The sequence below is a fragment of the Vicia villosa genome, unplaced genomic scaffold (assembly GCF_029867415.1).
Source record: "Vicia villosa cultivar HV-30 ecotype Madison, WI unplaced genomic scaffold, Vvil1.0 ctg.002061F_1_1, whole genome shotgun sequence".
NCBI classification, from domain to species: Eukaryota; Viridiplantae; Streptophyta; class Magnoliopsida; order Fabales; family Fabaceae; genus Vicia; species Vicia villosa.
This window is the reverse complement of record NW_026705825.1, coordinates 128,068-153,623: the sequence shown is the minus strand read 5'-3', so window position 1 is coordinate 153,623 and position 25,556 is coordinate 128,068. Positions and strand designations below refer to the sequence as shown.

The 25,556-nt window shown below is 33.0% G+C and overlaps 2 protein-coding genes and 1 pseudogene across 2 annotated transcripts; all 3 read right to left on the bottom strand.

Moving 5' to 3' along the window:
* Nucleotides 1-508: 508 nt before the first annotated feature.
* On the bottom strand, nucleotides 509-1,945 carry LOC131637633 (xylose isomerase-like). The gene has a single exon (XM_058908243.1). The coding sequence runs from the start codon at nucleotides 1,943-1,945 to the stop codon at nucleotides 509-511; it is 1,437 nt and encodes a 478-aa protein (XP_058764226.1).
* A 13,474-nt stretch (nucleotides 1,946-15,419) lies between these two features.
* LOC131637665 (ATPase GET3A-like) lies at nucleotides 15,420-16,294 on the bottom strand. The gene is made up of 3 exons (XM_058908269.1): nucleotides 16,159-16,294; nucleotides 15,956-16,071; nucleotides 15,420-15,800 (listed from the first exon to the last, which is right to left on the bottom strand). The coding sequence occupies exons 1-3, from the start codon at nucleotides 16,292-16,294 to the stop codon at nucleotides 15,798-15,800; spliced, it is 255 nt and encodes an 84-aa protein (XP_058764252.1). The 3' UTR covers nucleotides 15,420-15,797.
* A 3,132-nt stretch (nucleotides 16,295-19,426) lies between these two features.
* Nucleotides 19,427-20,866, bottom strand: LOC131637629 (xylose isomerase-like; annotated as a pseudogene).
* Nucleotides 20,867-25,556: the final 4,690 nt, after the last annotated feature.

Genomic DNA, 25,556 nt, shown 5'->3' with positions numbered 1-25,556 from the left:
TTTCTTCATACGATTATGTGTTTATATACTATTTTATAGGTTTAGCCGCTCTATGTTAACTTCTCACGTAAATTTTTTAGTTTTTTTAAGTAGTTATTTTTAAAGTTTTTTAATTTATAATTAAAAGTAAAAATTATTTTAAATATTAAAATAAAAAGAGTAGTTACGCAAAGAGCAATAATGAAATAAAAATGGGTCAGACCAAAATGATGTATCCCCTTTATATATTGTTATAGACTAGAAGCAGTTGATCTTTTACAAAGAGTCTAAAAATTTATGAATAACAATGTTATATCTTCTAAATTTATAAATATAATTTTTAAAAGGATTGACATTATTATTTAAAAAAATAGCGGCACATCTTATTGTTTATTGTTTGTGTATCATTTATTTTTATAAACTCATTTATTACAATATATATCATCGATGTAAAATTAGAGCTCGTGAATTGTGTAGTCGGAGTACCCGAGATCCTAAAGAACTTCCACGCAGAGCTAGATGCTGCTTTTTACATAGCAGACTGGAAGATCATCTCAGCTAGCTCCTGTTTTGCAGAAGAAACCTTTGGCTCTCCCCATTCCTTGGTCTTCTTTTCAAGGAAATCAAAGTCAGCTTTTCCAGCCTCTATTTGAGCCCCAATTTCTGTATCAAAACTTTGATATCGCTTGCGGACAAGCTCGGCCAGAGAACCGTCCTCAACTAGCTTGGCAGCATTTTTGAGGCCTCGGGCCATTGTATCCATTCCTACAATATGAGCTATGAATAAGTCTTCAACATCTGTGCTCTCTCTCCTTAATTTGGCATCAAAGTTGAATCCGCCTGGTGCAATTCCATCATTTCTGATAACGCTGAGCATAATCATTGTTGCCTCTTGGATATCTACGAGAAACTGATCCGTGTCCCAACCAACTTGAGGATCACCAGTATTTGCATCAATATTACCCAACAATCCATTAATTCTTGCAGTTTCGAGCTCATGATGACAACTGTGGCCAGATAGGGTGGCATGGTTGCACTCAATGTTAAGTTTGAATTCCCCTATAAGTCCATATTTTCGCAAGAAATTAGCTGTAGTTGCAGCATCCCAATCATACTGGTGTTTTGTAGGCTCTTGTGGCTTTGGTTCAATTAAAAGTGTTCCATTGAATCCAATCTTCTTTTTGTGTGCAATAGCAGCTTCAAAAAATCTAGCCAAGTGATTAAGCTCTCGTTCCATATTTGTGTTCAAAAGAGATTGGTAACCCTCACGGCCGCCCCAAAAAACATAATTTTCTCCTCCCAAATAATGTGTCACCTCCATGGCTTTCTTCACTTGAGCAGCAGCATATGCATACACCTCTAACTCAGAACTAGTAGCAGCACCATGCATATAGCGAGGATGCATGAACAACTGAGCTGTTCCCCACAAAACACTCTTTTTTCCCTTAATCTGAAGCTCTTGAGCAAGAGCCACCACTTCATCCAGGTTTTCATTTGTTTCCTCAAGAGTCGGCGCATCAGGTGCTATATCCCTATCGTGAAAGCACCAAAAGTCCACACCAAGTTTGTTTATGAACTCAAAATTCGCTCTCATCCTTCTTTTAGCCATTCTTAATGAATTGGTACCATCTTCCCATGGCCAATGTTTGGTAGGTGCACCGAATGGGTCACCACCTATTCCACGGAATGTATGCCAAAATGCAACACTAAATCTGAACCAATCCTTCATTTTCTTCCCAAGAACTTCCTCTTCTGCATTATACCATTTAAATGAAAGTGGATTCTTACTCAAAGGCCCCTCATATTTAATTTTGGAAATGCCAGGGAAAAACTCCCCTTCCCAATCATCTGAATCACCGCAATTACCAACATTAGCAGCAGGACAAGTCTCGGGTATAGCAATCACTACATAACAGAAAACACTGAAACTAATCAACAGTGATAATTTCCCAAATTTCATCATCATAGATTTACGAAACTTCTTATGAGATTTCTTTATAAAGTTTGAAATCTAAACTATGGTATACTGATCCCATAAATAATAAATAATAATATGTTTGTTTTAGAAGTAAATAACACGAAATATGCATGCAAGCCTCATTTAGTAATAGTTCTTTTTTAAGACCAACTGTTTACGCGGTTTTCGTTGAAGTTTATTTCAGTTTTCCCTTTTACATAAAACTAAACGCGTTTCCAGATAAGATTATTTGGTAAGATTTTTCAACAAATCTTTTTTCTTAGTAAACAAAAACAGCTGTTGTTTTAGAAAACAAAAACTGTTTTTTTTTAGAAAACAAAATCAGTTATCTCACATTCTATAAAAAAATTAATTACCATATTAACAAAAATTTTAATTGAATTTTCCAACTTCAATTTTTTAGAATTTATTTTAAATAAAAATATATATTTTTTAGATATTAAATTGTAAATTAATTATATTTTATTTTTTCAATAAAGTTTCGTCGATTAAATTACAAACATTAAAATTAGTTATTAAGGATTTATAAATTTGTTGATATTTTAAATTATTTTCCATGCAAAACCAATAGAAATAAAAGATATTTGGTCATAATATTTATTTTTAATCAAGAAAATAATTTAAGAAATTATAGTATTTAGTTAAGAAAATAACTCTAGTAGTTATAATTTTTAGAACAATGAAAGTAGTTTATTTTATCATAACTTAATTGATAGTTAAAGAGACATTCCAATATATGAGAGCGAGTTTGAATTATCAAAATATATATTTTTGGACATATAATCTGACATCAATTTTGCTTGTGTATAGTTTGCGCTTTTCACCTTATATTTTTTTGGTTTCAATTGTTGATACCACATTGATTTTGGCCTATTATGCTAAATTATTGTGATCATATCTTATGAGAATTAATTTGAACCATTAGATTTTAAAATAAATTAATAAGAAATCCGTGCGAGGTCCCCGTATCACATGTCTACCAAATCATCCTTTCCAAATTTCGAATTCATTCTTCAATTGGTTAGCATTGACATAGTTACAAATATATGCTAATAATATACACTAACTTTTAAGCATGAACAGCGAGAGAAATATTTAAAAGCTGGATATTAAAATGAATAGTCTAGTGCTGGTATCTCATAGATACGTTTACATCTACCCGTGAATACATATGAGTTAACAAAACTCAGAAACCAAATGAGTTAATTTTAAAACTACACTTGAATAAAATCATTTTCCAATTCAAATAACATTAATTTTTTAGATATTACTCAATTTCAGTTCTAAATGAATATTTTCTCTATTTTTTTTGTCTAGGAGAATTTCATAATAGAAGTTTAACTCTACAAAATTTTGTAAATTTCAAAAAAATTAATTCTTTGATATTTCATTGAATAATTTTAAATAAAAATAAAATAATTTTTTTAAAAAATGTAATTAATAATAATAATTTTGAATTTATATAAAATTTAGTATGTTTGATAATAATATATAATGATAATAATTAGAAACTAAATTAATAGATTATAATAACTTCTTAGAGATATTTTTGAAAATCAACGTATTCGATCACTATTAAAATTAGAGTTCAAACAAGCACTCCCGTGCCCGTTTGTCTGCTTTTTTTAATGTGCACAACGTCAAAACATAAATGTATTTTTTATATTAATTTGATTTTAATTCAAAATATTTATTGAATAAATTTTGTGATCGAAATTAAAACTAAAATAGATGAATTATATAATAACATCACCTGAAAATATCAAATGTGTTTAAACTAAGATATATTCGTCTAATGTGTGTATGTTTGTCTAACTCGTGTCCGTATGTCCGTTTTTCTTATTTTACAAATGTGTGTATGCATTTTATTATATTTCCGCATATGTTCCTTTAAAAATAATATTTTTTAACATAGTTATTAAAAATAAAAAATGAGATGATAATGTTCACTTTCAACATATCTTAACTTCTAATCTCTCTCTCTCTCTCTCTCTCTCTCTCTCTCTCTCTCTCTCTCTCTCTCTCTCTCTCTCTCTCTCTCTCTCTCTCTCTCTCTCTCTCTCTCTCTCTCTCTCATCCCCCTCTCTCACCCTCCCTCTCTATCTCCTTCTCACCTCTTTCTCTCTATCTCTCTCTCTAGCGTTTTTTTTTAAATTCTCTTCCGCGTTAAAATATAAAAAGGGTATTTTTTGTGAAAATTTTGTGATATGTACTTTCATGGTCATTTGTTCGCCTTTTTAACGCACCTATCCAAACAATTATAAATATTTATCTATATCTCTCCCATATCCTCTCTCTCTCATTCTAATAAAATATTCTCTCTCTGCTCTCCACCCCTTTTATACTAAAAATACTCTCTCTCTCTCTCTCTCTCTCTCTCTCTCTCTCTCTCTCTCTCTCTCTCTCCTATTCCTTCAAAAAATTCACTCCCTCTGTGAAAAATATTCTCTCTATCTCTCTCCTCATTCCTACAAAAAATACCTTCTCTCTCTACGAAAAATATTCTCTCTCTACTAAAAATATCCTCCCTCATTCTCCATTTCTTTCTCCCTACCCTTTCCTAATAAAAATATTCTCTCTCTTTATCTCCATCCTTGCTCGTTGTTCAGTTTTTTTTACAAATGTGTATATGTAGTTTATTATATTTCCGCATATGTCCCTTAAAAAATAATATTTTTTTAACATAGTTATTAAAAATAAAAATTAGATGATAATGTTCACTTTCAACATATCTTAACTTCTACTCTCTCTCTCTCTCTCTGTGTGTAACGACCTTTTTTCTTTAATTCCTTATTTATGTGAATTAATTGTGATCTATATGTTAATTATATGCTTGGTTGATTTTATGTTGTTTTATTTGGGAGTTATTAGTATATAATATAAGATAGGAAGTGTGGTTGATAATTGGGCCTAAGTCGGTATTAGTAAGTGAGGGGTGTAGTTAGAGCCCATTAGTAATTTAAGATAGTAAGGGTTTAACTAAAATAAGGGTTTTAGAGGAAATAGAAACTAGAAGTTCATTTTGGGGATTTTGGTGAAAGAAGAGAAGAGAGGAGAGAAAGAGGAGAATCTCAAGGTTGAAGATAGAGTTGGCTTCAATCCAAAACCTAAGGTAAGGGTGGGATTCTTTCATGCTAAAGGGATGTATGATGATGTTTTGGGTGGGGTTTTGATTATATGTTGTTATCCATGATTGTGTAGAAATTGAATAGAGATTGTTAGAGTTTATGATTAACTTCTATGAAATTGTGAATCTAAGCATGATTGAAGATGCTATGATGTTATAAGACCCATAATATGCGTTGTATTTGTGTTTATATCATGTATTCTGTGGTTGTTCGTGATGTTTGATGTTTTCCAACTTGATTGGGTTGAGTTTAGGGGTTTTTGGATGGGTTTCGTATGCTGTTTTCTGTGTTTTGGGGGTTTCTGAAATCGCCAGTTCGCGCCGCGAACTCCTGTGCGCGCCGCGAACCTCTTGTAGAAACTTGGGGAAAACTGGATCTGCTCAGTTCGCGCCGCGACCCCTTGTGCGCGCCGCGAACTGCTTGGCAGAAAGTTAGGGATTTTTGGATTCGCTCAATTCGCGCCGCGAACCCTGTTGGCGCAGCGAACCCTGTTTTGCAGAATTTTTCCTAAACTTTGAAATGATGTAACTTTTGAACCGTAACTCCTTTTTAAGTGCCGTTTGAATCTATGTGAAGCTATGATTGAGACCTTTCTAATGAATATGATTTAGGAATGCTTATAAACCTTTTCAAATCCTTCTTTAAATGTATTTGTTTGATGTTATGATTTGTGTGGTGAAGTGGTGTGTTGTTGTATGATGATGCAACGTAGCGACGTGATTGGGAAGTGGTGAATTACTACAAAAGTAATGATGTTTAGTCGGTATTTGTGATGTATTTGTGAATGTCGTGATTGTATAGATGTTGCATTTAGTGAGTTACATCTATTGCATAAAGAGACGGTGGCCTTAATGGTAAAAAGTGACGGTGGCCTTAATGGCATTTAGCGACGGTGTGCCCAATGGTAAATCTTGAGACGTGGGAGTTTTACTCCAAATGGTACCACATGAATTTGCATAAGTCGAGTCACATGTGAATTGCATTAGAGTCTTACTTGATTATGATGTGGTGACTTGATGATGAGATGTTTATTGCGATTGTATGGAATTTTACTTGCGAATTGTATACATTGTCATAGTTGAATTGATGACCTTGTTATCGTTCCTTAAGTTGATTATGTGTTGTGAAATCATTGTATTGAGTATGGGGATGAGAAGTAGTGACAAATGTATGATCTTTTCTCTTGATTAGAATATTATCATACGTTTCTTTATAATGAATGATATCTCACCCCTTATGTTTGAATGTTACCCTCCGTTGGTAACGTGCAGGTAACGACGTGGAGTAGCCGTGTACCTTATAGCTCGAGTCGGTGTGTCAATGCTCTGATACGTAGCACTCGGGGGGAATGTTTGCGATACTTGCTTGTGTCTTGTTTTATGTTGATTATCTTTTCTTGAACTTTGATGTTGTGTCTTGTAGAGACGTTTTGGACACATTGTGCCATGTTGGCAAAGACATATGTTGATCTAGATATTATGTTGTTATTTGAATTCCGCTGCCATATGATGAAGTTGTTTGGATTTATGTATGCGATGAATTATGAGTTTCCTCTGATATAAGTGTTATGTATCCATGTACTTTGAGCATGAATTGTAGTTTTGTTTAAGTTGAATATGTGATGCCTCAAATTTTTTGCTTGTTTTGATATTTTATACTCTGATTTCTCTTATTATTTGAGGGGTAGATTTGGGGTGTTACACTCTCTATCTCCCTCCCTCCCTCTTACTCTATCCCCCCTTCTCACTCTGGCTCTCCATCTCCTTCTCACCTCTCTCTCTCGCGCTTTTTTTAAAAAAAATTCCCTTCCACGTTAAAATATAGAAAGGGTATTTTTTTGTGTAAATTTTGTGATATGTACTTTCGTGGTCATTTGTTCACCCTTTTAACGCACCTATCCAAAAAAATTATAAATATTTATCTATCTCTATCCCATATCCTCTCTCTCTCTCTCTCTCATTCTAATAAAATATTCTCTCTCTGCTCTCCACCCCTTTTATACTAAAAGTACTACCTCTAACTCTATACTAAAAATAATCTCTCTCTCTCTCTCTCTCTCTCTCTCTCTCTCATATTTCTTCAAAAAATACACTCCCTCTATGAAAAATATTCTCTCTATCTCTCTCCTCATTCCTACAAAAAATACCCTCTCTCTACGAAAAATATTCTCTCTCTAATAAAAATATCCTCCCTCATTCTCTCTTTCTCCCTATCATTTCCTAATAAAAATATTCTCTCTTTCTCTCCATCCTTGCTCGTAGTTCAGTTTTTTTTAATGCGCACATCAGAAAAAAATAAATGTGTATATATATTTTTATGAGGTTTTTATTATATGTCGTTTTAAAATAATATTATTTAGACACAATTAGTAGAATTAAAATGAAGATGATAAATGTATGTTCCAAACGGGCATGGTTGTCATCTTTTTTAATACACACGCGTCAAAATATAATCATGTATTTTTTAATTTAATTTTGATTTTAATTTACATTATTTATGCAATAAATTTTGCGATATACATCATTTTTATAAATAGGTTGAGGGTGAAAAATATAAATAATTTTATTTTAATTAAATTATTTAGGTGGAAAAAAATGTGATACGACTTCAAATATATAGTAAATTTTTTAATAATATGAGAAGACTTTAAATTAGAAAATATTTTTAAATAAATAAAATTCAATCATGAAAATAATATGTACATATATCATTAATAGGTTGATAAATAAGTTTTTATTGATTTCTAAAAAAAATAAAAACAAACAGTATCATCAAAAAGGCTTCATTTGAATAATTTTTTCTTTCAATACATAAACTTTATAGCTTGAAAAATATGGATTTGATTACATGTTAAGATGAAAGATTAAGCATGTAATTGATTACAACTCTAAATTCTTAGCAACTTGTTCTTGAATGCAAAAATGATTGCTCCTGCATGTTCAACTGCATTACCAAAGAAGGATTCGTCAGCATCGTATTCGAGCTTTCCTTCGTCGGCATCAATACAACAAAAAACCAATATATAGAACAATAAGAGAAAAATGAATGCACAACATATACCAAAATAAAAGGTCATTAAAAAATGGTGATTAACAAATTCAAATAACTATTTCAAGTCACTTCTTTGATAAAACCACACATGCAATAAAATCCATTAACATATAATGAATCTACTAAACTCGTGCTAACTGTAGTTGAACTAACTGAACCAATTGAATCATGATTCAGAAGTCTCATTGGTTCAATCTTCTGTGATGTTTTTAAACATTTCTCTAAAGAGAAGAAGCATGTTAATAAGTGATTGATTTTGAATTACTTGCAAGAGTCGTTCTAGTAGTGGCCAATTTATTCTTCTGAACTTTAAATCAAAAGGATGGTGAGAAGAAAAAAAGACACAAAATAAAAATCAACAAACATACAAACAAAAAGTAAGTTTCAAAACCTGTAAAGCAAAAACCTTTACCGAACCTAACTAACAAAACAACATCAACAAATACATTGTTTGAGAGTAAGAACCCTTTCAGTGCTGCCCTCAAACATGTGGATGAGTTTATTGAGAAAGAAGTCTAATTATAGTAAAACCTAATACATAATAGTAATTAGGATTAGAATGATTCAAAACATTCATGAATACATTAACCAATTTAAATAACATGATGGCTTTCCAATTGAATCAAAGTTCGACTAGGGTGAACAACTTGGTTGGAGGTCGGTATGGCAGAGGGAGCATCAGAATGGAAGACGCGTGTGGTGTCTTTGAAGGACCCGTGACAGAGTGGGGTTGTGCGCATGGCGGAGGGTGGTCGACATGAGGCGTGGAGGTATGCGTTTGTGAAGGGTTATAGTTGCTCATGAAGATTATTTATCAAAAATTGGTTGGAATACACAATGGATTGATAATTATGATACCAGTAGTAAATTAGTAGCATTGGCATTGACAGAACATGAGATAATGTGCTATCAGAACCTTGAAGAATGCAAAGAATCGTGTAATTAATAATTAGGAATTGTTTTGTAATCAATAAGATTTCTATGAGATGGAATGACAATAAGACTTAAGAAGAAAGATAAAAGGTGTTTAAATGTTTTAGGCTTCTCCCAACAGTTATGTTTGGATTCCCAATTGATATCAATAATTTTACATCTCTCAATGTGAGATTGAATTGCCATGTAAAATGTATCTAATCATCATGAGTAATTAAGAATTAATAAAATAATTAATTAAATATTAAAAACAATTAAAGATAATTATAGAAACATTTCTTCAAATAGCAATTATATAAATAATAAAGACTCTAAAAAGTTGACACATGGCAAACTTGCCAAAGTATTCATCTAGTTTTATTATATTCTACTAGCGTTCAAACGGGCACTCCCGTGCCCGTTTGTCCGCTTTTTTAATGTGCACAGCGTCAAAACGCAAACGTATTTTTTTATTTTATTTTGATTTTAATTTAAAATATTTATTAAATAAATTTTATGATAGAAATTAAAAATAAAATACATGAATTGTACTAAATAAATAGGTATTAAAGAGGAGTTAATTATATGCATTTATTTTTAATTATCAAATGTGTTTAAACTAAGATATATTCGTCTAAACTCACTTAATTGTATGTCCGCTTTTTTTACACACATTTGTATGCATTTTATTATGTTTTCGCATATGTTTCTTTAAAAAAAACTAGTAACAAACCCGTGCGTTCGCACGGGTTCTGGTACGGGACGCGCATTTGTTTCAGATGTACACTTTTTAATAAAAAAATATTTGGTACCCGTGAAAAAATAATAATTGAATGTATAATTAATAAAAATATATTTGATGCACGGGTTCTGGTACATGACGCACATTTGTTTTATATGTATATTTTTTAATAGAAAAATGTTTGGTACCCGTAAAAAAATAACAATTAAATATATAATTAATAAAAAAAATTGATGTACGGGTTTTGGTATGGACGCGCATTTCAGATGTATATTTTTAATAGAAAAATGTCTGGTACCCTTGAAAAAATAATAATTGAATGTATAATTAATTAAAAAATATTTTAATCAATAACTTTATGTTTCCATTACTAATTAATTAAAAGATATTTTGTAAGTGCAACTTAAATAAAAAAAGTGCGTACTGAAAATATACTTTCGATTTTATAAAGAAATGTTCTTGAGACCAATTTAACATAGCAAATGATAGATTGAGATAATTAAACTTTATCAAATATATTATACTTCTAATAACTTGAATGTTAAATGTTTCATGTATTTTATTTAGCTTCTCATCTCTCATATTTTTTAATCTTAACCCTCATATCTCTCTCTATATATAATAAATGTCGTAAAGATGAGATAAATAAGTGACATAAAAAATATAATAACATAGTATATTCTTTCTATTTGAAACCATGAAAATTTTAAATTTCTATTAATTTGAACAATTTAATTGACTTTATTAAAAGTTGACGAAATTATCCTTTTATATGAAGTTACGAAACAACATATTTTTTAATAAAAGACCAAGATCAGCAATGAGCAAGAATACACCAATCTCATTTTTTAAAAATCATATCTACATCTTTCACTGTCCACATCCAAAACAAAATAGGTAGACATTCCAATCAGTTAGAGTATTTAAAAACAATCATATATGAGAAAAAAACCGACTCCTTTAGTTCAGCCTGATAAGACCACTGTATTAAAACAATGATAGAACTAATTATATTTTATCCTTCTTAAGATGTGTTCTTACCAGTTTTAATTTCTTTTAGTTTGAATTCATCATTAGTGTACCTTTTAAAAAAATAAAAGTTTTAACTTTAAAGAATAGAAGTAGCGTTTTAACCTTAAAAAAAATAAACACCGCATTTCCTCATATTGGTTCAAATATAATAGTTACAAGTAGTGTCAAGATTTATAAGTTCATTTTATTAGTTCAACTAAAACACTCATCATTGCAAAATTTGTTTGAAGAACACCTACCAAAATTTTCTTGAGAACCAACAACTACATTAAAATCACCTATCATACATGAATGTTTAAGGTTTTTTCTTTACCCACCTTTATATGGGGTCACCCCCAGCGAAAACCCCACTTTACTCCTACTTCGGAAATGCATTTCCGAAGTATTTTTTTTTTCTAAATTTTTCCAGACTTCGGAAGTGCACTTCCGAAAACACCAAATGGGGGGTGTTTTCGGAGATGCACTTCCGAAAACACCTTTTTTCAGATTTTTGTGTAATTCGGAAGTGCATTTCCGAATTATGCAGAAGTCTTTTTTTTTTATGGTTTTCTAATAGTCCCGTACGAAAGATATATTGGACGTATAATGTATACAAAACGAAAAAGCCGAACAAAACAAACTACATATCAACGTAAAATACGAATATAATAAATAAAATTCAAATAATATATACAGACCGAGTCATAGTGTGCGAAATATATAATCCGAATACAAAAAAAAACCCGAACCCCTACTAGGTATGTCTAACCCTCTCTCCCTGGGACCTCCTCTGCCGCCTGTATGCTGCCGCACGGCCCGCATCAATGACGATCCTCTCCATCACGACGACTGCCTCTGGACCGCCATGATCAACGATACCTCGATCCAACGCGTCCCGCCCAAGCATCTTTATCCGCAGGCAGATCGGCAGGAGATCAATGGCGTGGTCATCCTCGGCCTGCTGGTTCTCCAGGATCTCCTCGTGTGCTGGCCTAGGAGCGCCGGGAGCGTCGGGTCTCATCAGAGGATGTGACACCCGATAGAACCATGTGACATAGCCCTCCACACTGTGCCAATCTTGGGTGACCCGAATGCGACGATACTCCTTCGGGACCACTCAACGCTCCCAATCCTCAAATATGCCAGTGAGCTGCACTCGGGTCACTGTGTCGGGAGCAACCTCAAAAGGTGACCTGGGTATCATCTGCACATATCCAAACTGCCGCATGCACCACTCAGGGAGATACCGCACCATGGTGTTGGTCCCGCATGCCAACCAGCCAGAATATAATGATATGCCGTCAAAGGGGACAACATGAGTGTAGTCGCTGAATGGCCTCCAAGTGACGTCATCGTGCATCGTGCGGTCGAGGTACCCACGGTATGGTCCCACTGCATTGTTCCCCCTCTGGAGAACGTATCTGGCGGCCCTGGGCATGGCGTCCTCGTACCCAGGATCAACGCGAAAGCCGTAGATGCGGGAGAAGTAGGAGATGGTCCAGCTCTAAAACAAAAACACGATAATGTATTAAAAATAAAAATGAAACATAAATAAATGTGAAACAATTAAAATGAAACGTATCGTAAGTAGTGTGTAGGATCCGGTCAACTGCCTGGTCCTCCAGTTGGAGGCCTCATTCAGCTTCTGGTATAGGTATGTCAGAACAACTGACCCCTAGTTCCATTGGTGAACGATAGTCAAGTCCTAAAATAGCGGAGGTAGGTCACGTCGACGTACCTTGCACTCTTGTCCACAAAGAGTGCAGCGCCTACCACAAACATGTACCAGCACCGGAGAGCGCAGCCACGGTGATACTGCACAAATAGGGCGTTATCCTCCTCCTCGGATTCGGCCGCCGCCACCTGGTGGTGCTCGAAATAAGCGCTCAGTGTGGTGAACCAGATATGAGGCCCATTTGTCGTCATGCACTCAAAGTCAGCAACTTCGGGCTCCATACCCAAATAGAGCGTCATCCACTCATTGGCTTCGATCCTCTGGATCCGGAAGTGGTCCAACAGCGTCCCCCTGATTGGCAAGTGGAGAAGACACTGCACATCGTGCAAGGTGATCGTCATCTCCCCAACCGGTAAGTGGAAAGAAGACGTCTCCCTGTTCCACCTCTCCACAAAGGCCCCCTGCATGCCGTGGCTGGTGGTGGTATACCCCGTCATGCACAGCCCACTAAGCCCTGAAGCTCTCACCGCGTCGTTAAACCACTCAGCATTCGGTTTAAACAGACTGAAAACCTTCCGGGAGTGGTTCACCATTTTCAAAGTCTCTCTCTCCTGTTACAACAAAAACAAATAAAAAAGTATGTTAATTAGACCGTTAAGAAAATATTGAATAAACGGCTAAATTATAAACGGTTAAATAATAAAGTCGGGCAAATTATAAAAAATACCTCTCCCTCTCAGATATGCCGAGCGACGTGCTCGTGGTAGGTAATCAGCACGGTAGTGTCACTGGGCCCTCCCGGGTAGCCCTCCTCCTGCTCCTCCTCCTCCCCGCGTGGAGGGTCAACATCCGGTACCTCCTCCGCCTCGTAGTATGTCACTGCCTCCTCCTCCTCCTCTCGCTGACGGGAAGAATATACCCGAGCCAGACGACTCCTCGATCCAGATGTAGAGGTACCCTCGTCCATCTGCACGGGAACTCGCACACGTCCCCGGCCCTGCCCCCGTCCCTGCGTCGACGCCAGCTGCGCCGCCCGCTCGCTTCTAGCCGACGCAGTCTGGGTCTCTCTACCCTGTCTGATGCATGCTTGGTTGCCTGCCATGTTCCTGAAAACAATTGAAATCAATAAATATGCGAGACAACAGAAAAAACTAAAAAAATTTCATTTCTGATACACTTCGGAAGTTCATTTCCGAAACTCGGAATGGAGGTGTTTTCGGAAATGAACATCCGAAACACCCCTGCGAAGAAGTTTTCTGCAACTTCCATGGCAGACCCCAAAAACCAACTTCAAAACTATGTTTAATCATTCTAAACAACCTAAATAGCAGTACCAACCTACCCCAATATAATTTTTGCTATTTCTAAACACCCTAATAGAAATCTTAATCATAGATCTAAAAATCGAAAAGCCTACCGATTGAAGAGATTGGAGGACTTTTGAATGTAGTATAGAAAGGTTATTGGAGCCTTTGATGTAGCCTTAGAAGTGGTTTGCACAAAATCTCTCTGGGGTTGAGTTTGAACTTGAGTTAGGGTAAATGAATTGGGGGAGGGGGCTGTTTTGCTAAATCTGCAAAACGCGCATTATTTCGAAAATGCACTTCCGAAATGCTGTTTTCGGAAATGCTGTTCCGAAATAAGACAAATTTTGAAGAAAAAAAGGCGCTTTCGGAGATGCATCTCCGAGAACACCTTTTTCTTGCATTTCGGAAATGCATTTTCGAAGGCAGGGGTATATATGGTTTTTCACCAGAGATGACCTAGAAGGTTGGGAGGTGGGCAAAGAAAATCTCATGTTTAAAATTGGCCAGTTGAAGATTGATAAATTTAGTCCATATCTGTCTAGATACATTTTTTCTTTATTATTAAGTTAAATTTCAAAATATGGATACATTTATAGTATTAAATAAATATATAAATCATATAAACAACCATTTTAATATAAGAACTCTAGTTTGAAAGCCATACAAAAAACTATTCATAAGCCACAATATAACTTCATACACATTAGAAAAATAACATGAAATTTCAATGTTATGACATCTAAAAATACATTACCAAAAACAATTAGTGTTTTTTTTTTTAAATGTGGGGAGGAGATGTTGGAAGGTGAAAATGCAAAAAGATTGAACTATAGTTGAACTTAAAAGAAACCACATATGGTAAATAACATATTTTACATTAATTTATACCTAGCATTATGACACAATCCAAAGTTCTTGTAAGTTTTATTTCAACTATTCCCTAACAATATGAAGCAAACTACTACTATTGCATAATCCTGATAAATGATTATGAACCTTCTGTACTACTACACTGGTTTGGTTCAAATGATTAACAACATGTATAGGACTGACAACAACAAAAAACCGAATTTGCGACGACACCGTTGGTTGATATTTAACTCATAAATTGTTAACCATCATCATCAATCAGCATTCTCATGGTTGTTCTCAAACTTGTGTAACTCTGACTCTATAGTCTTGGCAATATTTGCATATCTCATCGGTGATAATGTTTGCTTTATCTGTTGTTGATCTTAATACCAAAACTGATGCAGTTGCGACTATTGTTCACTTCCGGTATAAGAACAATAACCTAAACATTAGGAAAATGTCAACTGCTAACATTTATAAGAAAACCCTACTTTCTCCATTCAACTTCACAAAAGATTATAAAATTATAACAGTGGAGAACAAATTTCATACATATGAAAGTCATTGCAACGTATTAGTCAAAAGATTCGGTTGCGAAGAAACAACATGTACATGTAATGAGTTGATTAGCCCATCAGAATCAATTTTTACGGGATACTTAAGAAGATGTCCTTGTGTAAAGCTCTCTACCATTTAACATAAATACTATTACTAAAACATAAAAGTATGGTTCAAAGAAAAACTTAGAAGTTTGGAACATAGAAGTATATCACAGTTTCACCATTTAACAATGCCCAGTCATTAACTTTCGTAAAGTCTTTAAGAATTTGATAAATGTGCCTTTGAAGGCTATACTATAGGTGAGTAATTTACCACTGTTATGTATATACCAGATATTAAATATTTGCCACCCTTTCATTCTACAACATACAAAAACAACACAACAACTTCATGTTAATTATACCCAAGTGATCAAGACAACACACTTTCATTCTCACATCTCAGCGTAAAATTCAGCTTCACCGCTACGACATCGATATTTACACAAGATAACAAAAACAAAGACCTTTGCTTTAAAATGATACCGTCTCAGTTCCGAAATCTAGCGCTTCCCTCTTATGACATTCTCCAATTCTTCTTCAGAAATCTTTTAACTTGATCACTACTGCATAATGGTTGATACGGTATTGTAAAATGTCTTGAAAATGATATCAGAGCATCAACACCATTAACCTGTCAAGAAAATGAATTAAGCGATTGTAATCCCACATGTTAGTATCGTGCGTCGGTGTTAAAGAGATCGATAACACAACAACTTACCTCTTCTGGAAGAAGTGGCAGCTTGGTAATATTGAAGTCATCATAAAACATGTAAAACTGGTCCAAATACTTCTGTTGAATTTTCATTCTTGATTTAAGTAACTTGGATTCAACGTCTGTAGGAGAAAAAAACATAATAACGGGCATTATTTAAAAGGAAATGCAAAGAAACATATATGTCATAGATGTATCGAGCACGTTACCTTCATCATCGAAGATTACTTGATTAATGATGATGTTGTGTGTGTCAATCTCAAACTTTGTGAGTTCTTGAACCAATCTTTCGGTTTCATAAAGCGAGAGAAATTCGGGAATGCAAACACAAACAAAGGTTGTCATGTAGCCTTAACATGACATAGGATAACAGTTTCTGAAAATGTTTCTCCGACTACAAAGAATAGACATAAACATTTCTCTGCCAATCATTTCTCTCATTTATTTCGGCCAATCTCGATTGTTGAGCTTCAATCTCCTCAATCAACATTGAATGAAGATGTTCCCGACAATAATTAGAAACCTATGAAAACAACACAACATCAACAGTAATCAGTGAAACCACAGAGCAAAAAACGTAAAAATCAAGGAAGAAGAAAAAGAAGTCTCCGCCGCGAAAACACTAACGACGAAACCCACAGCTTGATATTACAGCAGCAGAAGCGAGAGTATGCTATAAGGTCTGTTTGTCGTAACCCACTTACAGTTTATCGCTAAATCTGAATAACTAATAAGGTTGGTTTGTCGTAATCCCCGTAAACTATGATAGATACAGAGCCAGAGCTAGAGTCAGAGTCAGTTTGGGATCATTTGCGAAATCTTTAAACTGAAAAAAACAAAAGAATCATAAAATCAGGAAAACAATTGATTCAAGCAAAACACCAAAGCCACAGATGATCTAAATAAGATATATAATCTGGAGAAGAATTTTCTTTCCATAGTTATGCTTAACTGCATGCATAAACTCGTCTAGAAGCTCCGCATATCCCTAAACACAATGTTAGCAATATAGAAGTTTCACACCCAATGTACAAAATCCAGTGAGTGTCATTCATACAATTAAAAATTTTACAAATATGAATTTGTTCGTTCTAATCAGACATCAATGAAAGCATGTAAACTGATTCGCGTTTGAAACCCTAAAATCTCAATCCAAAAGATGCATCAACGTAAACCGATTTGAACACCATTCTTGTTTCAGTGTGATACCGAAATAACAAAAGAGATAGCGAAAGAGGTAGAGAAGGAAGAAGAACAACAAAAAGAAAATGGATCAAGAGAGATAGAGAAGAAGAAAAATGAGAGAAAGAAAGAGAGATAGTGAAAAAGGATGAGAGAGAAAGAGAAGATGATGAGTTTTTTTGAATTAAAGTTGATTTTGAAAGAAGAGGTTAGAGATAAGGAAGCTGAGAAAGAATGCAGAGGGTGTCCACGTGGAACAACATGGAAGAAAGGGGGCAAATCGGTATTTTCCAGAGCAGTTAACTTTCTTATATTGTAGATTATTATTTGAACATAGTTATTAAAAATAAAAATAAGATATAATATTCACTTTCAACATATCTTAACTTCTAATCCATTTCTCTTTTCCTCTCCCTCTTTATCCCTCTCTCCCACCCTCTCCCTCTCACTCTCACTCCCTCCCCATCTCTCTCTCTCTCTCTCTCTCTCTCTCTCTCTCTCTCTCTCTCTCTCTCTCTCTCTCTCTCTCTCTCTCTCCTCTCTCTCTCTCTCCTCCCTCTCCCTCTCTCTCTCTCTCTCTCTCTCTCTCTCTCTCTCTCCTCTCTCTCTCTCTCTCTCTCTCTCTCTTTCTCTCCCTCTCCCTCTCTCTCTATATTAAAATATTCTATCTCTTTCTCTCCATCCAACTTCATACTAAAAATACTATCTCTTGCTCTCTACTAAAAATATTTTCTCTCTCTCCCCATTCCTATAAAAAAATACACTCTCTCTATGAAAAATTTTCTCTCTCCCTCTCTCTCCTAATTACTACAAAAGATACCCTCTCTCCACGAAAAATATTCTCTCTCTACTAAAAATATAATGATATCTTTTTTTTCCTCTCTGTCTAACTACCAATCTTTTAACTTGCAGGTAGTAGTTATTATATGTGGAAGTTATTTAAATTAATGCCTTGAGTCGTAAAATATAGAGTTAAGTGAAAAGGTAGTAGTTATTATACGTGCAAGATATTTAAATTAATGTCTTGAGTCGTAAAATATAGAGTTAAGTGAAAGATAATTGATATAGAAGTTATAGATATCACTTGTTTTATTATACAAAAAGAAAATAGTGAAGTATTAGAAACAAATGAAATTGTGCCGCAGAACCATACATGAATAATTTCTTTTATATGCTTGCCTTCCTCTCCACCTTCTAATTTTATAGGTTGTTTATATTTAGAAGGTATACTGGAATTGATATTTTACCTTGGTAGAAATGAATGGTACGTCATTATGAAATACAAAATAGAACACCATTTTCTACGATTCAATGATTCTTTCACCAATTTATAAAAATAAATTATTGATGGATGAAAATTTGATTATCAACTGTGCCATCGCCATTTTTTAAATTGAAAATATATATCAAGCATGATTTGGTTGGTAATTGAAGCGATGAGTAATAATAAATATCATATTTTATAAGGCAGTAGAATGAAATATATAATACACATTAAAAACAAGTAACAAATTAAAGGAACAAAGTGTTGATAGTACCATAATTGTAGAGGAACAAAGTGTTATGGTACCATAAATGTCGGATTTGATACTCTAAATGCAATCGGTTTTCTTTTTCTCATGTTTATAATTTAATAGAAGGAATAAGAAGAAAAATTTAATAGAAAGAATAAGAAGAAGTATGCATAATGAATTTGAAAGAGACATTCTCTACGTAATTATTTTGAATGCCCAAGCGATAATTGTTGTTGCTTCTTTTTTCTTTTTCTCTCTCCACTTTTATTTTTGTTTCTTCATACGATTATGTGTTTATATACTATTTTATAGGTTTAGCCGCTCTATGTTAACTTCTCACGTAAATTTTTTAGTTTTTTTAAGTAGTTATTTTTAAAGTTTTTTAATTTATAATTAAAAGTAAAAATTATTTTAAATATTAAATTAAAAAGAGTAGTTACGCAAAGAGCAATAATGAAATAAAAATGGGTCAGACCAAAATGATGTATCCCCTTTATATATTGTTATAGACTAGAAGCAGTTGATCTTTTACAAAGAGTCTAAAAATTTATGAATAACAATATAATATCTTCTAAATTTATAAATATAATTTTTAAAAGGATTGACATTATTATTTAAAAAAATAGCGGCACATCTTATTGTTTATTGTTTGTGTATCATTTATTTTTATAAACTCATTTATTACAATATATATCATCGATGTAAAATTAGAGCTCGTGAATTGTGTAGTCGGAGTACCCGAGATCCTAAAGAACTTCCACGCAGAGCTAGATGCTGCTTTTTACATAGCAGACTGGAAGATCATCTCAGCTAGCTCCTGTTTTGCAGAAGAAACCTTTGGCTCTCCCCATTCCTTGGTCTTCTTCTCAAGGAAATCAAAGTCAGCTTTTCCAGCCTCTATTTGAGCCCCAATTTCTGTATCAAAACTTTGATATCGCTTGCGGACAAGCTCGGCCAGAGAACCGTCCTCAACTAGCTTGGCAGCATTTTTGAGGCCTCGGGCCATTGTATCCATTCCTACAATATGAGCTATGAATAAGTCTTCAACATCTGTGCTCTCTCTCCTTAATTTGGCATCAAAGTTGAATCCGCCTGGTGCAATTCCATCATTTCTGATAACGCTGAGCATAATCATTGTTGCCTCTTGGATATCTACGAGAAACTGATCCGTGTCCCAACCAACTTGAGGATCACCAGTATTTGCATCAATATTACCCAACAATCCATTAATTCTTGCAGTTTCGAGCTCATGATGACAACTGTGGCCAGATAGGGTGGCATGGTTGCACTCAATGTTAAGTTTGAATTCCCCTATAAGTCCATATTTTCGCAAGAAATTAGCTGTAGTTGCAGCATCCCAATCATACTGGTGTTTTGTAGGCTCTTGTGGCTTTGGTTCAATTAAAAGTGTTCCATTGAATCCAATCTTCTTTTTGTGTGCAATAGCAGCTTCAAAAAATCTAGCCAAGTGATTAAGCTCTCGTTCCATATTTGTGTTCAAAAGAGATTGGTAACCCTCACGGCCGCCCCAAAAAACATAATTTTCTCCTCCCAAATAATGTGTCACCTCCATGGCTTTCTTCACTTGAGCAGCAGCATATGCATACACCTCTAACTCAGAACTAGTAGCAGCACCATGCATATAGCGAGGATGCATGAACAACTGAGCTGTTCCCCACAAAACACTCTTTTTTCCCTTAATCTGAAGCTCTTGAGCAAGAGCCACCACTTCATCCAGGTTTGCATTTGTTTCCTCAAGAGTCGGCGCATCAGGTGCTATATCCCTATCGTGAAAGCACCAAAAGTCCACACCAAGTTTTTTTATGAACTCAAAATTCGCTCTCATCCTTCTTTTAGCCATTCTTAATGAATTGGTACCATCTTCCCATGGCCAATGTTTGGTAGGTGCACCGAATGGGTCACCACCTATTCCACGGAATGTATGCCAAAATGCAACACTAAATCTGAACCAATCCTTCATTTTCTTCCCAAGAACTTCCTCTTCTGCATTATACCATTTAAATGAAAGTGGATTCTTACTCAAAGGCCCCTCATATTTAATTTTGGAAATGCCAGGGAAAAACTACTCCCCTTCCCAATCATCTGAATCACCGCAATTACCAACATTAGCAGCAGGACAAGTCTCGGGTATAGCAATCACTACATAACAGAAAACACTGAAACTAATCAACAGTGATAATTTCCCAAATTTCATCATCATAGATTTACGAAACTTCTTATGAGATTTCTTTATAAAGTTTGAAATCTAAACTATGGTATACTGATCCCATAAATAATAAATAATAATATGTTTGTTTTAGAAGTAAATAACACGAAATATGCATGCAAGCCTCATTTAGTAATAGTTCTTTTTTAAGACCAACTGTTTACGCGGTTTTCGTTGAAGTTTATTTCAGTTTTCCCTTTTACATAAAACTAAACGCGTTTCCAGATAAGATTATTTGGTAAGATTTTTCAACAAATCTTTTTTCTTAGTAAACAAAAACAGCTGTTGTTTTAGAAAACAAAAACTGTTTTTTTTTAGAAAACAAAATCAGTTATCTCACATTCTATAAAAAAATTAATTACCATATTAACAAAAATTTTAATTGAATTTTCCAACTTCAATTTTTTAGAATTTATTTTAAATAAAAATATATATTTTTTAGATATTAAATTGTAAATTAATTATATTTTATTTTTTCAATAAAGTTTCGTCGATTAAATTACAAACATTAAAATTAGTTATTAAGGATTTATAAATTTGTTGATATTTTAAATTATTTTCCATGCAAAACCAATAGAAATAAAAGATATTTGGTCATAATATTTATTTTTAATCAAGAAAATAATTTAAGAAATTATAGTATTTAGTTAAGAAAATAACTCTAGTAGTTATAATTTTTAGAACAATGAAAGTAGTTTATTTTATCATAACTTAATTGATAGTTAAAGAGACATTCCAATATATGAGAGCGAGTTTGAATTATCAAAATATATATTTTTGGACATATAATCTGACATCAATTTTGCTTGTGTATAGTTTGCGCTTTTCACCTTATATTTTTTTGGTTTCAATTGTTGATACCACATTGATTTTGGCCTATTATGCTAAATTATTGTGATCATATCTTATGAGAATTAATAAGTTATATGAGAATGAATTTGAACCATTAGATTTTAAAATAAATTAATAAGAAATCCGTGCGAGGTCCCCGTATCACATGTTTACCAAATCATCCTTTCTATATTTTGAATTCATTCTTCAATTGGTTAGCATTGACATAGTTACAAATATATGCTAATAATATACACCAACTTTTAAGCATGAACAGCGAGAGAAATATTTAAAAGCTGGATATTAAAATGTATAGTCTAGTGCTGGTATCTCATAGATACGTTTACATCTACCCGTGAATACATATGAGTTAACAAAACTCAGAATCCAAATGAGTTAATTTTAAAACTACACTTGAATAAAATCATTTTTCCAATTCAAATAACATTAATTTTTTAGATATTACTCAATTTTTCCAAACCAAAAAATTTATACCAGCTTCCCATCAAATATCAATTTTAAATCGTTCTTATTTTTACAAACCTACAATATATGACAGCTCTCCATCAAATTTCAATTCTAAATGAATATCTACATTCCATGGTAACTTGAAATTTCAGTTCTAAATGAATATTTTCTCTATCTTTTTGTCTAGGAGAATTTCATAATAGAAGTTTAACTCTACAAAATTTTGTAAATTTCAAAAACAATTAAATTCTTTGATATTTCATTGAATAATTTTAAATAAAAATATAATAATTTTTTTAAAAAATGTAATTAATAATAATAATTTTGAATTTATATAAAATTTAGTATGTTTGATAATAATATATAATGATAATAATTAGAAACTAAATTAATTGTTTATAATAACTTAGAGATATTTTTGAAAATCAACGTATTCGATCACTATTAAAATTAGAGTTCAAACAAGCACTCTCGTGCCCGTTTGTCTGCTTTTTTTAATGTGCACAACGTCAAAACATAAACGTATTTTTTATATTAATTTAATTTTAATTTAAAATATTTATTGAATAAATTTTGTGATCGAAATTAAAACTAAAATAGATGAATTATATAATAACATCACCTGAAAATACCAAATGTGTTTAAACCAAGATATATTCGTCTAATGTGTGTATGTTAGTCTAACTTGTGTCCATATGTTCGTTTTTCTTATTTTACAAATATGTGTATGCATTTTATTATATTTCCGCATATGTTCCTTTAAAAATAATATTTTTTAACATAGTTATTAAAAATAAAAATGAGATGATAATGTTCACTTTCAACATATCTTAACTTCTAATCTCTCTCTCTCTCTCTCCCTCCCTCTTACTCCATCCCCCTCTCTCACTCTCCCTCTCTATCTCCTTCTCTCCTCTCTCTCTCTCTCTAGCGTTTTTTTTTTCTAAATTTTCTTCCGCGTTAAAATATAAAAAATATATTTTTTGTGAAAATTTTGTGATATGTACTTTCGTGGTCATTTGTTCGCCTTTTTAACGCACCTATCCAAAAAAGTTATAAATATTTATCTATCTCTCTCCCATATCCTCTCTCTCATTCTAATAAAATATTCTCTCTCTGCTCTCCACCCCTTTTATACTAAAAATACTCTCTCTCTCTCTCTCTCTCTCTCTCTCTCTCTCTCTCTCTCTCTCTCTCTCTCTCTCTCTCTCTCTCTCTCTCTCTCTCTCTCCTATTCCTTCAAAAAATACACTCCCTCTGTGAAAAATATTCTCTCTATCTCTCCTCATTCCTACAAAAAATAACCTCTCTCTCTACGAAATATTCTCTCTCTACTAAAAATATCCTCCATCATTCTCTCTTTCTTTCTCCCTACCCTTTCCTAATAAAAATATTCTCTCTCTTTATCTCCATCCCTGCTCGTTGTTCAGTTTTTTTTTACAAATGTGTGTATGTACTTTATTATATTTCCGCATATGTCTCTTTAAAAATATATATTTTTAACCTAGTTATTAAAAATAAAAATTAGAAGATAATGTTCACTTTCAACATATCTTAACTTCTACTCTCTCTCTCTCTCTCTCTCTCTCTCTCTCTCTCTCGATCCCTCCCTCGCTCCCTCTTACTCTATCCCCCTCTCTCACTCTACCTCTCCACCTCCTTCTCACCTATCTCTCTCGCGCTTTTTTTTAATTCTCTTCCACGTTAAAATATAGAAAGGGTATTTTTTGTGTAAATTTTGTGATATGTACTTTCGTGGTCATTTGTTCGCCCTTTTAACGCACCTATCCAAAAAAATTATAAATATTTATCTATCTCTCTCCCATATCCTCTCTCTCTCATTCTAATAAAATATTCTCTCTCTGCTCTCCACCCCTTTTATACTAAAAATACTACCTCTCGCTTTATACTAAAAATACTCTCTCTCTCTCTCTCATATTCCTTCAAAAAACACACTCCCTCTATGAAAAATATTCTCTCTATCTCTCTCCTCATTCCTACAAAAAATACCCTCTCTCTCTACGAAAAATATTCTCTCTAATAAAAATATCCTCCCTCATTCTCTCTTTCTCCCTACCATTTCCAAATAAAAATATTCTCTCTTTCTCTCCATCCTTGCTCGTAGTTCAGTTTTTTTAGCAGAAAAAAGTAAATGTGTATATATTTTTTTATGAGGTTTTTATTATATGTCGTTTTAGAAATAATATTATTTAGACACAATTAGTAGAATTAAAATCAAGATGATAAATGTATGTTCCAAACGGGCATGGTTGTCATCTTTTTTAATACACACGCGTCAAAATATAATCATGTATTTTTTAATTTAATTTTGATTTTAATTTACATTATTTATGCAATAAATTTTGCGATATACATCATTGTTATAAATAGGCCGAGGGTGAAAAATATAAATAATTTTAATTTTAATTTTAATTAAATTATTTAGGTGAAAAAAATGTGATACGACTTCAAATATATAGTAAATTTGTGAATAATATGAGAAGACTTTAAATTAGAAAATAATTTTAAATAAATAAAATTCAATCATGAAAATAATATGCACATATATCATTAATAGGTTGATAAATAAGTTTTTATTGATTTCTAAAAAAAATAAAAATAAAAATATCTTATGCATTGAATATTTAAGGGGATGTATCAAGTAGGAGGGTTTTTAAAATAGGAGATTGGAGGATTAAATGATAACCATTGGATTAGATATATGGTCTTGATGAACATTAATTACAAGCATAAACAATTAATGTTCATCAAGACCATATATCCAATCAAATGGTTATAATTTAACCCTCTTATCTCCTATTTTTAAAACCCTCCTACTTGATACATCCCCGAATATTTAATTTACCCTCCATAAAAGAAAATAAGGAGCATTAAATTGACCAGTCAATTAATTTTACATAAAAGAAAATTAGAGAGCCGGTTACAAATCAGTTTATAGATAATAAGCACATGCATTAAAAATGGGAAAAGAACATTGCATGAATTAAATTAAATTAAAATAATAAGAAATAGTGTATCTATACTCTGTTTGTCCCCATTAGGATACATGCTCTAGTCTTGGATTTCAATTTTTCTCACTCGGTTTTCTCCCCGCTCCTTCTTTGATTTTTATGTACATCATCTTCTTTGCCTCATTGTCACTTTTTTTTATTGAATAATGTTTTTGACTTTGAAACTTACCAAATTAATGCATTAAGACGCATATGTCCAATAAATTGTGTAAGGCATCAAACATAATTAATATATACCATACTCTTATTATTTGTAACAAAATAGTGTTATTGTTTGCAAAACAAAAAAATAAAATAGCAAACAATAAAGCAAAGGTAAATTTAAAGAAGAAATCGAACAGAGAGATGGAAAA